The sequence below is a fragment of the Aspergillus lentulus genome (assembly GCF_001445615.1).
Source record: "Aspergillus lentulus DNA, contig: Alt04, strain: IFM 54703, whole genome shotgun sequence".
Taxonomy (NCBI): Eukaryota; Fungi; Ascomycota; class Eurotiomycetes; order Eurotiales; family Aspergillaceae; genus Aspergillus; species Aspergillus lentulus.
This window is the reverse complement of record NW_028322122.1, coordinates 2,052,752-2,065,094: the sequence shown is the minus strand read 5'-3', so window position 1 is coordinate 2,065,094 and position 12,343 is coordinate 2,052,752. Positions and strand designations below refer to the sequence as shown.

The 12,343-nt window shown below is 49.7% G+C and overlaps 4 protein-coding genes across 4 annotated transcripts; 1 reads left to right on the top strand and 3 right to left on the bottom strand.

Annotated features, from left to right (window-relative positions):
• Positions 1-4,610: 4,610 nt before the first annotated feature.
• ALT_1969 (putative transporter) lies at positions 4,611-6,528 on the bottom strand (the record flags this gene model as incomplete). Its single annotated transcript, XM_033558020.2, has 6 exons — positions 4,611-4,635; positions 4,687-4,770; positions 4,826-4,944; positions 5,000-5,840; positions 5,894-6,222; positions 6,271-6,528. 6 exons carry the CDS (start codon positions 6,526-6,528, stop codon positions 4,611-4,613), a joined length of 1,656 nt encoding a protein of 551 aa, XP_033413911.2.
• Positions 6,529-7,838: 1,310 nt separating this feature from the next.
• ALT_1968 (TauD/TfdA dioxygenase family protein) lies at positions 7,839-9,239 on the top strand (the record flags this gene model as incomplete). The annotated part of the gene is made up of 6 exons (XM_033558021.2): positions 7,839-8,038; positions 8,098-8,303; positions 8,353-8,807; positions 8,858-8,894; positions 8,941-9,074; positions 9,120-9,239. The coding sequence occupies 6 exons, from the start codon at positions 7,839-7,841 to the stop codon at positions 9,237-9,239; spliced, it is 1,152 nt and encodes a 383-aa protein (XP_033413912.1).
• Positions 9,240-9,558: 319 nt separating this feature from the next.
• Positions 9,559-9,936, bottom strand: ALT_1967 (uncharacterized protein; the record flags this gene model as incomplete). Its single annotated transcript, XM_089599240.1, has 1 exon — positions 9,559-9,936. One exon carries the CDS (start codon positions 9,934-9,936, stop codon positions 9,559-9,561), a length of 378 nt encoding a protein of 125 aa, XP_089456386.1.
• A 286-nt stretch (positions 9,937-10,222) lies between these two features.
• On the bottom strand, positions 10,223-12,027 carry ALT_1966 (HECT-type E3 ubiquitin transferase; the record flags this gene model as incomplete). Its single annotated transcript, XM_033558022.2, has 3 exons — positions 10,223-10,507; positions 10,560-10,823; positions 11,305-12,027. The coding sequence occupies 3 exons, from the start codon at positions 12,025-12,027 to the stop codon at positions 10,223-10,225; spliced, it is 1,272 nt and encodes a 423-aa protein (XP_033413913.2).
• Positions 12,028-12,343: the final 316 nt, after the last annotated feature.

Here is a 12,343-nt window from a genome sequence, read left to right as displayed (position 1 = left end):
ATGCAAGTTGTTTGCGTGCAGTCAGAGCACTTTGGATAAATCAGTCTGAAGGCTCATGCTCATGTCATGCATGTGAATCAGCCCTGGCGCATATGACCTGATTAGACCATTCCAGCGTCGTTGACGATTAGCTGCAGCTACTTGCGTTTGACTGCAACTATCCTTGACTTTTGATACTTCATTATTGATTCCGTTCTTGAATTCGAGCGTGTTTGTCCGAATTGAATCTGCTGCCAGCAAGCAGGTAGATGGACAAACACATTGTACTCGTAGAGCCTTGCCGAGTCACTATTCAGCAGAGCGCATGGATTCGCCATGATAAACATAGCAATGATTAGCGAAATAGACTATCCGGGGAGTTCTCACTCATAGGACTTGATCACGCGTGAATGATCTATCAAGTGTCAGGGGCTTAGAAAGTTTCATTACACCGCGATAGTCTGGCGGTGTGGGTGAATATGAGCATGATCCTCAGCCTGCAGAGACTGTCATTGCTCAACCCCCTCTGGAGAGAGTTGGGGCAAGGAACGGAGGGGGAGGAAGGAGGTTGCTGGAACTGTCACACAAAGTATATTCATTGCTGCTATATTTGATCTGGCAGGGGGGTAGAAAAGTGACCTGTCAACGAGCAGGAATGCCGTTATGTGGATGGATCCTTGACTGGATGAGCGCTAAGGTGGTGTGGAGTGACTAAGGATTAGGGGAAAGCCTCCGAGAGCCACACTCTTTGTAGTCAGCAGTCAGGACGGAGTACAGTCATACACGCATGGCCTGTTGCTGAGGGATTGCCTCAGGGGGATTCCTGCATGCAAAACTCGTCAAGTATGGCAGGTAAATCACTAAAAAGAAATGGGCCAAAAACAAGAAGATCATTACCAGTGTCAATCTCCCAAACGACTCATATGCGCAGTTGGAGACAAACGGGTCAGTTCAAGTTTTCGGCAAGCCTCCACAATTCACAGTCGCACAACATTCTGGATTGGAACACCCAAGGATGGCTGGAGAAAGGGAGACTTGACTGATCAACTGCAGATGTGGGGCATCAACGCAGCAAAAGTGATGGATAAATCCCCAGGCCTTGATAAGATTCACTATCAACGCTAATGACCAGTCTAAATGGTTTGGGTTGATTAGCAACAAACTCAATGCTGGCTACCGCAGCCTGTGATGGCTTGTCCACAGTATTGGTCCCAGAAAAAGGGGGGTTCGCAGCCTGCGAGAACCGAGTCTCTTCACTCTTACTCGCGGAATCCTGAAACTCAGGGGTAGTGGTAGTGATAGATGATGCGCCTTTCAGGGTCTCCAGTCGGTCGACTGACAGTTGATCAACACTGTTGGATGCCAACACATTTCTCACGTCGAAATCGATCATTTATCATCCGATGGTCTTGGTCTCAAGCAGCCGATGTGCAGGTCTATTAATCATATAGCTGCTTCAATTTTATAGCCACTCGCATAGTGATGGATGACAGGAGTCACCGGACACACCAACGGGATCATTAACGTGCGCTACCAATGTATGGCGCACGCAGTGGCACCAAGCTGGGGCCAGCTGTCAGTTGATTGCTACGGAGTTGTCGGAGTAGCTTTGGCGGACATCATAGGCTGCGTCCTCGAGTCGGTGGACAAGTGGGTCTGGCTGCCGGCGAACAGGCGCTTGATGGGGAAAGGATGTCACTGATCAAATTTCAAGTCATATCCATCACAACTGAACATGCCTAGCGAAGCTGGTTTCCAGATCACAGCACTTACCACTTACCCCTGTAGATCCACAGTATCCATGTTGAGAAATCGGGCTCGGTACTTGGAGTACTCTGTAAGAACCAATTGGATAGGATTGATGGAAGAAATTGGTAACGAATGTTCGATGTATAATCGAATGCAAATTGCATATCTGATATGCTATCCATCAGCCGGGCGCCAACGAGGGGCTTGATGATGACAATTCGCATGGTCCAGTAATATCACGCAGGACCCATATAAACTACTTGCCGTGAGTTCCAAGAGTCGGGACATTGGGACCGTATCTGTCACCCGATGTTGTGGATATCGCGTTCAAGGTAGCCCCGGTTTCTCCGTTGAATACCTACTTTGGATTGATTGCTCTTAGCAATGTCATTTGCAACGAGTCACATAATAAAGTCATAGTGAATGTGCAATATGCGGTGAAGTATGTATGGAGAATCCTGGATAGATAATGCAAACTGCATGTTGCATAAACGGCCTGTGACCCATTGCATGGGTATCATTCTGCTTGATCTCCATTCTTTTAGCGGATCCAGAAGTTCGGGTGAGTTCAAGTCATTTTTGGAGTCTCTGCACACGTATCTTGCAGGCAGCATGTAAAGCTGGACGCTAGCAAATAATCATATTTCATTTGTTGAATGCACGACGCTTGTCATAGACGGGATCACCCGAGCTTTCCAGAGCATAAGCTTGATTCTCGACAAGAAGTGGTGTTTGCGTCCATGCGAGGATCATTCTCCTCTTTGGATGCATTGAAAATTCACCTGTGTCTAGTGTTAAATCGGTCCAATCTAGACTGGAGATCTCCCGATGGAGATTTCGAATCCGCAGCCTCTTACGGGTTCTGGTCAGTCACTCGCTCGCCAGGCTATATAAAGAGGATCGACGTAGTTTTCAGGTCCGGTTCATTCAACCACAAGCCCTTTCTTATCCATATCCACTGGAAAGTTTCTTTGAGGATCAAAACTTTAAAGTGGAAACTCTCAACCCATTCCCAAGGTTGCAAGATCACACGTTTCCCGAGAGTCACGACACACTTTGTTAGCAAGCGCCTGATCAAATCTAGCCACAATGACGGTATGAATTGAGTGGCGGGCTATAGATTCTTGTTGCAATTGCTGATTGTCGTTACTTGTCCAGATGCCTGGTGTTCGCTGTCCATCTTGCCAGGGACAGGGAAAAGAGACTTGGGTAATACCAGGAAAGAACTGTCATGTCTGTGGCACACCATGTTGATCGACGTCGGTGAGAGCATGACTCTTTTTGAAAGGATGAAAAGAATTCGCTAAAGCTAACGCTGTGTTAGATTCTTCATGAAGACTTTTCCACCAAACTCCAGGAGATTCAGAAAATCTCTGGGAAAAGGAGGAAATCCCCACCTTCAAAAACAAATTATAGAAGGTCCCTCGGTGAGCCTCGACTTTCTGGCTGTCCGCGAGAAATGTAGGACGGCAGGTATCTGAGGCAGACGCCGGGAAAGCAAGAGACATGATCTCCAGGCTTGGGCCAACTGTCGACCAAAGCAATTGGGGGATGTTTGACGGGCTGTATTGTACGATTTTGAGAAAATCCTGGACGGCGAGGGATGAAGAGGGCATTAAAAAGGGACTTCTTGTACGATAGAATGATGAATACTAATCACGAAACCTCACACAAATGAAACCAGAGGTTGAGGACAACAGCACCTGCCTCTTCTGGTGTATGCTTGCTTGCTCGCTGCCTTGAAATCAAGGCACTATTTCTCTCTTGCACCCCTTTTCTCGATTTCCCTCTTCAACCATCCTTCGTCTACTTCATCTTTCGGAAATTTCAAAATATATGATTCACGAGTGGTTTCCTGCTGTATCCTACTTGACTTGACCTAGGATATTGGCTTACGTTTGGTCCACGATTGAAAGACGCTACAGGAATATATTTGTTTGAAATGATTGCTGATATGTCTGGTGCCGAAGACAAACTGCAGGCCTACAGGTATCTACGGGTGGAGACGACAGATCAAATAAAAAGAGCATAGATTTGACCCTCAGACATATGGAGTCTCTGCTGGGGGGTCTTGTGTCAAGCGTCCAATTCACCGTGTTATGATACAGGGGCACGTGAATGCAAGAGATATCGTTGGAGCAAAAACGATCTTCAATCTGTTTGGCCATCCTCCATCGACGTCATCAACAAACATTCCCCGCCATCGTATTGCACGCTCAATCTATAATCCCTGGAGAACAAACTAGTCCTTCTCGCCAACATCTGATTGCTTTGCTGCAGAGGGAATCTCCACAGATCATGACACAAACATACCCCATCAAAAGTCGCAGCGACGACGAACGTCTAGTCCGCGAGTGGGGCTTCAAACATGTCTTTACCTGGACTGATGGAAGGTATACCAGCTTATAGCTTTGCATTTTCATTTTGGAATTGAGATGTCAATATCTCCAAAGTCATTTACTGATTCTTTGAATAGCAACGCTTACTACCCCCCACATAGTCATAGCGGCTTGACGACGCATCTCATCCGACGGGGCACTCTTACAATCACATATCCGGACGATAACTCCAAATTGCACAATGGAGAAGTCAAGAAAGAGACATTTGGAGCGGGAGCTAGAATCGATGTGCCCGCTGGTAAGTTACATGAGGTATGGATTGGAGACGATGGCTGCGAATATGTTATCGGGGAGTAGACCTGAATCAGCCTTTGCTGGGGTCTCTACATGATCGTCAAGAATTACATCAGACTTCATGTGGGCATGGAATTCTCTATTGAGGTGCTACCGAGCTGTTGCTAGCTATTATGGAGGGTCAAAGGCCTATCCAAGAAGCCACAGCACTCCAACACAAGCCAGCAGGACCTCTTTCGTTCCCAGCACCTAGTACACAAATCTAAAGTCGAGTCTATCGAAATGTCAGCTCAGTCGGGAAATCAATGTCCTGTATCAGACAAACCTTTTATTCCCCAGGTCCTTATTCGCAGAAAGATACTCCTCCCTTTCCGCGCTAGACATGGCGTTCCACTTTTCTGCTTTTGTTCTATTGACGCAATTAGTATCTCAAGCGATCAGATGAACCTGGGAAGGAAACGTACTTGTTCCGCCATTCATAGTAGAACCGGGCCACGATGAAGAGAACCATGCTGTATACCGACAGAGCAATGAGAACCTTGTTACCGGTGCGGTAGTACGGTTTATCATTTTCACGATAGATCTGAGCATTGTTAATAGGATATAGATACGCGTGTCTGCCCCGGTCGAACACCTACGTTATTGGCAATGATATTCGAGGTCTGCACCGTCATGTTATACAGCGCGCTGGCAACCGTCCGTGTCCGCACTGTGCCTGCGTTCCTCGATGTCATGGCCACAATGATCGCGTGGATGTACGGTGCCCCAAGAAGAAGTATCAAAATGACCCACCGGGCCCAGGGACTGGCCTCTGCGGGCAGCACCTCCAGGGCAATCAGCAGAACCAGACACCAGACTTCCGCCACGACCCCCAAGAGGAACCGCACATTGAACCGCTCCGAGATCCAAGTCCAGAAGAGCAGGTTGACGATGAAGATCGCGTACGCGGGGATAGTTAGGAGATTGGTCTGGAAGGTCTTGAATCCCAGTGACTTGAGCTGCAGCGTGATATAGCTCGTCGCCGGTGTGTTGGGGATCAGCCACGTCAGACCGAGCAGGTAGATGATCCACATGTCATAATCGCCGAGCGCCTGCCAGAGCATCTTGGGGGTGACGGCTTGCCGGTTATGCATGCCGCCTTTGCTGGGGTCGTCGCGGAGGACTCTGTTCACGAGAATCTTTTCCTCGTGCTCGTTGAACCACCCGTTCTTTCCGCGGAAGCCGCCTTTCGTCTGCGTGGGGGAGGCTGGCATCCAGAATGCGGCGATGATGCCGATAATGCCTGTGATGAGGCCTTCGAAGGCGAAGAGGTAGCGCCAGCCGCCTTTGCCGTCGCCGTCGTGGATGTGGAGGAAGCCGAAGGCGAGGAATGCACCGACGATGGCGGTTGCTTGGTACGAAACCCAGAAGTAGCTGAGGCGGATGGGCAGTTCCTTGGACTTGTACCAGAAGGAGAGGAAGAGAATCGTGTCGGGGATGCTGCGAGGGTCAACGTCAAATCTATGGGACCAGTGACTTAGAGCTCGACTTACAATCCGCCCTCGAATAATCCGAGAAGCGCTCGGCAAGCGAAATACCCGCTTTTGCCCTTGATGAAAGACTGGAAAGCGGCGATCAAACTCCAACAGACCATCTGAATGGGGATCCAGCGATCCGGCCCGAGTGCCTTGGAGATGAGCTGCGAGGGCAGCTCCGCGAAGAGGAAACAGAGGAAGAAGATCGTTTGTCCGGTGTTGTAGTCGTTCGTGTTCATACCAAGGTCGCCCAGCATGTTGTCCGACAGTGCCTGGACGATATTGCCTCGATCCAGCTGGAGCGCGAAGAACGTTACACATGCGAATGTGCAGACTCGCAGGTCAATCTGTCTATTCAGTATTTTTCTGTAAAGACAAAAATGGGGTCCGAGTACCTTTGTTATCAGTCGTTTCTCCTCTTTCTCTGTCCACTCGAAGTCTGGATCCCAACGATGTATACCCTCGTAAGTCGGAATTGGTTTGTAATACTGTGGATCTTCAGAGGTATCAAATGCAGCATCTGCATCCTTGTATCGTCGAGGCTCATCACTTGACAACGAAGAGGTAGACGCCTCTGCTGTGATGGATTTCGGGAACGCCTTGGTGTCATATCTCTCCGGAGCAGACGCTCCTTTTACCTCATCCGCGGCCATTTTGCAACTGTACAGGCAGCTTCTCGGATGGATTGCGCAGCTTATGTGTTATTCTGTAAGATAACAGCCGGAGATGGGCGATATAAACGGCCATTTTGCCATATACTGATAGCATCTGAAGATCCATCACGCAATCTACCGCTTTGAATAGGTCAGTATGGATCCAAGCGGTGCCACTCCCGACAAAGAAAGATATCTATATGAAGAATGAAAATACCCGAGATAAGAAGAATCCACCTGCCCCAAGAGGCAAAGATGAAGGTCGCATTCAAGTGGGTTCAAGGCTACAAGTGAGTGCAAGCCCCGGCAAAAAGCCCAGCAGACCTGTCAAGGGCTGTAGTCGCACTCGGTAGTATGGTCTAGTTCACATCACGCAAAGCAAATAAGATTGACGTTATAGAAGACGAGTCATGTCATCCAAGACGTGCGGGGATATCGAGTAGTGTCGAAAATGGAGCTTTCTGGTGGAGACTCCCACGGCATTGACTTGATTCACGCAATTCTTGCACCCAGTAAGGCTGATGGCGAATGAGTTAGAGTTGCCCTGCAATAGTGATAGACGATGGTGCTATCATACGCCAATCGCCATTGTGGTCATCATCGTCTAGACTTCATCTGACGATCACTAGATTCGTCGTCAAACAGGAGTCTGCCCTTTGGCGAGTCACCTTTTTTGCAACTGTTGGTCCGACTTTGAAACCCTTCCGATGAGATTCACCAGGACGAGCAAGGCATATTTCCAGCCAATCGTACTAGAAGCAGCGATCCGAGATGTGGCCTTATCGAAATCTCCCAGCTCTGAAACAAGGAGGGGAAATCTTCTCTAGCGAAGTTTTACGTTGTATACGCGTTGCGCGACTCAACACCGCAATCACGTCATATTTGGCTACGAACAGTAACAGAGTCCAACAGAACTTTCCTTATCGGCATTGCAACTTAATTTGGAGGATTGACTGACTCGAGCACTCACCATACTCGTGAAGAAATACGCCGAATTGTATTCGACAGGGCAGTTATCCAATCTGGGTGGAAACAGCCCTCACCATGACTATCCTGACCTTGAGCGGTCCAAGCCTGGGTCGCAAGGCGTTGACCTCTAAAATGCTGACCTCTAATCCACCCCGCATGGAGCAAGACCATGGTCGAATCGTACGGTAGGTACGACATATCAGAGCATTCCCCGCAGTGATTGCGCGAGCACAGATCGGGTATTCGGCAGGGGAAATGGGTATATCTGGAGTGGTATTCTCGCTTGCATGTCTGTTAGACCAAGATTGAAATCAAGGATTGCTTGAGTCAAGGCATACAAAATGGCCCCATCACTGGTTGAGAACGTTGCTCTTCGCACCGCGCCAGTCACCAAGCTCAAGACTGACGCTGGGTTCAACAAGGAGAATGTGATCGGGTATGGCGAGGTCTACAGCCATGAGAACGAGGTGAAGGGCACAGAGAAGCAGCCTCCTGCCTCGTTTCCTCACTATCTCCCCGTGTGGGACAACGAAACGGAGAGGTAAGTGGACATCATTCTTCAACTTCTGAGTCTCAGGTCATATCCGCTGATATCATTAGATATCCACCACTGACGCCGTTTGAGCACTATGACCACGGCAAAGACGCCGATCCATCCTTTCCTGACCTTCTGCCTCAGGGTAAAGTCCAGGTGGACAATCTCACACCGACCATCGGCAGTGAAGTCCGCGGCGTCCAGCTGAGCCAGTTGACGAAAGAAGGGAAGGACCAGCTGGCCCTCTTTGTAGCTCAAAGAAAAGTCGTCGGTACGTTACAGACGCCAGCCTCATTGATCACTGCTGATCTTGCCCCCAGCCTTCCGTGACCAGGACTTTGCCCATCTTCCCATTGAGAAAGCCCTGGAATTTGGTGGCTACTTCGGCCGACACCATATCCATCAAACCTCCGGAGCCCCCAAAGGCTTTCCGGAGATCCACCTCGTGCACCGGGGGGCAGACGACCGGAGTGGTGCCGAATTTCTGGCTACACGCACAAACACCGTAACCTGGCATTCGGACGTGACCTTTGAGAAGCAGCCGCCTGGCACGACTTTCTTGTACCTTCTCGACGGACCGACCAGCGGAGGCGATACTCTTTTCGCCGACATGGCGCAGGCATACAGACGGTTGTCGCCTGAATTCCGTAAGCGGCTGCACGGTTTGAAGGCGGTACACTCTGGTATTGAGCAGATCAACAATAGTCTGAACCGAGGGGGAATTGCTCGACGGGAGGGGATAACGTCGGAGCATCCGATTGTCAGGACTCATCCTGTAAGTTGCCGACCTTCAGCAGGTGGTGATACGTGACTGATATCGTTTAGGTCACTGGAGAGAAAGCCCTGTTCGTCAATCCACAATGTGAGTGTTCTCTTGAGTAAAGATGGAGAAACTTCTAACTGTGCAGTTACCCGTTACATTGTGGGATACAAGAAGGAAGAGTCGGACTGGCTTCTCAAGTTCTTGTATGATCACATTGCTCTCTCGCAGGATCTACAGACCCGCGTTCGATGGCTCCCTGGAACAGTGGTCGTTTGGGATGTGAGTATACTTATCCTGCATTTTGGACAGTACTAATGACAATAGAACCGTGTTGTCGCACACTCAGCTCTCTTCGACTGGGAAGATGGGCAGAGGCGCCATCTGGCGAGGATCACTCCTCAAGCAGAGCCACCTTTTGAAACACCATTCGAGGGTAGTCAATAGACGAAGTCCCACGAAGCGTTCATTCGTATTGAGTGCTATTGAGAAATAACAATGATCATGAACATCCATCCGTTAGTGACCTATTTGTAGTATCTCATGAAATGGGGACACCATGTAGCTCAGCAGAGACAACAAAGCAATGTCCACATATCCCAGCACTTCGTATATAGTCCACTCCTCTTAAGCAGTCCGACCCTTCAACAACATACCCATTTCTCGCTTGGTCATCCGATGTCCCTGCAACATGCCTGCCAACATTCACATCAGCCCTCTCTCTCTTTCACACAGAAGGAAAAGGCGTGCAGGATGAACTACTTACTCATTTCTTCCCGGCAGGATCTTTACCCTTACCCTTCGCACCAAAGCCAAAGAAACCCTTCTTAGAACCACTCCCCGTCGCAGACCCAAAGGACCCCTTCTTCAAACCGCTCGCCTCAGCAGAGCCAGAGGCAGAGCTACCATTCTTAAAACCATTATCACGATTCCGGCCCGTAGCCCCAGTCGAAAAATCCTCCTCCTCAGGCGCCAAGATAGATATATCCTCGACATGCTGCCAGGCCAGACCCTCCTCGTCGTCACTTTCCATGAATGCGAAGCCTTGGATGAATTTTCCCTGGCCGGTGCTGTCTAGACTAACACAGGCACATTGGCTTCCCCAGGATCCGGGGGTGTTGTTATTGTTATTGCTGGGTGGCATGATGAGGTTGGTTGGTTGGATGTGAGTGGGCTTTGGATGTTAGTATTTCATTAGTAGACTTCTATAAGTAGGAGTTACTCACAGATAAGTAGATAGCAAAGCTTTGATTTGACTTGGAGTAGGGTAGATGGAAGTATAGTGATAGTTATGAGTTGAGAGGCGTGATCTCGCGATATTTTATACGCGAGGTAGTAGATGCAGACCAGTGAATATCAATCTCACCCCAGTAAACAGGGAAACGTATCCCATTCACTCTTACTCTACTAATGCACTACACACACCATATTCACACTCTCTCAAACCGATGCAAAGCCCCAACCCTCCACTCCCGAAACTCCCTCGCAGAAGCCGGCAGCATCTCATTCCTGGCCTTCAGATCCCGTTCAACAGCCTCGTACACATACTCCGGAAGCCTCACCTCCTCCAGCGAAAGCGACGAACCCCGATCAGGGTTCAGAATGCTGTCTACGTCCCCGGCCTCCTGGAAGAGGACCTTCATCGCCCGCTGAGAGGAGACAGTATATTCTGCGCTGGAGCTGGAGTAGCGAAAGTCGGGGTTGAAGACCCATAGCTTCATGCTGTTAGTTACCTTGATAAACTCTTGTGAGGGGCAAGGGACGTACTAGGAGACCATTTGGCCTGCTACAGTGGATGACGAAGCGACGGGCGCTTTCCCGCTCGATGAGCTCCAGGAGTTGAGCCGCGACGATGGTTTCGATGGGGTGGGTTTCCAATGTTGTTGGGTCTTGGATACTGGCGGATAGGCTTGTTTTGAAGAGTCGCCAGCCCTGCGCTACGGCGTCTTCAATACCTATCGTGGCATTGCATCTTGCGCAGTTCAAGGATATTTCTTTCTTTTGGGCGGACTCTTCAGGTGAAGGTTGTACCTATGGTAAAAGTCGGAATCAGCGAGCTGATACTAGCAATGCGCGAAGATGACAACTTGTATTCAGAATACAGCTCTATCTAACCTACAGACTGCTAGGCATTACCCCTACAGCTTGTATGTACCTTGCCTAATCGCGTCGATCCCATACCTCTGGGAAGCCCCATAGACGGAAATCGACGAAGAAACGAGCCAGGCAGCCTTAACCTCGGAGCATCAGACGGGCCTCCGTGGGCCGCAACGACAAAATGGCCTAAGCAGATGAAGCGCGAAATCCATCTCATAAGGAGGATAACTGCACCCCAAGAGCCAGGCCATCTTGCCATCACGACTACACGTCAGTCCGCCCCACTCAGAGGAGCTTAAATCAATATAGGGCAATTGTATCGAAGACCCGTCCATGGAAACGAAAAAGGCCTCCTTCTTTTTGCCCACGGTAAAAAAGAAAGAATAGCAGAAACCAAAGCACTGACAAGCCTTACCTTCTTTAATCCCCTGCAATCCGCCTCCGAGACCAGAAACGTCGCCACATCCACGAGCACCGTGCCGGCCGTCGCCACCACCTGGTTCGCCGCTCCGTACCCCTTCGTTTGAGCATTGGGGTCTTCCCCATGGCCGTGGCCTTCGGGAGGGTCCGGTTTATGACAATGCCAGAAGTCCATCATTTCGGCCCAGTTCCCGCTCGGCAGGTCCTTCCACGTCCAGCCTGCTGGACCGGTATTCTCAGACCCGTCGGCGCATCGAGGCGTATCCAGAACGACATTCTCACACCCCCGACAACGCAGTTTCGTCGACGGAGACATATCCGCAGCAGTCCAGGGCACGAAATCATCGATGAGCGCATCCTGGCGCGGAAGCGAATCATCCGACTCATCAATCTGCATTCGAAAAGAGAATTCGCGTCGTCTGCTATCTGCGGTAGTCGCAGCGCCCTGTCTACCGGTGGCTAGAACGCGCCGCGAGGCTTCATTAACCCGCGCGGGCAGCTTGATGGTATCCGTTACATGGTCGAAGGGTTTCGGTAGGGATACCGAGACAGACTGACGGGATTCTGAGAGGGTTATCAGCGGCTGGATGTTCTGGCTACCTAGATTGGCCGGTATTGAGATGTACAGTGTGATGTGACGGATGTTTGGGAGGAGTTCGGCGTGGAGATACAAGGATGTGTCAACACCTGTCTCGGGGTTCTCGGGGGGAGCAGGCATGACAGTTTGTGATCCTCACATATCAGGAGCACAAGCTGTCAAGGTAAGTATCAAGATTGAGATAGAACAAATTGCGCAAGAAATGGTATGATTATTATTCTTGAATGCGCCGACGGTGGTTGTGTTGATATGGATTTGATTGCAAACATTGCAAACAGATCCGCCAAAATCACGTGATTCGTTACTTCAAGTCCATACACCTCACGTGATCAGGCATTGCTTAAAGTGAAGAAATAATGGACTTTACCAACATCAACGAGTGATTCCATAACTGATGAGATTAAGATTTTAGATCATCGTAGACAACAAATACCCA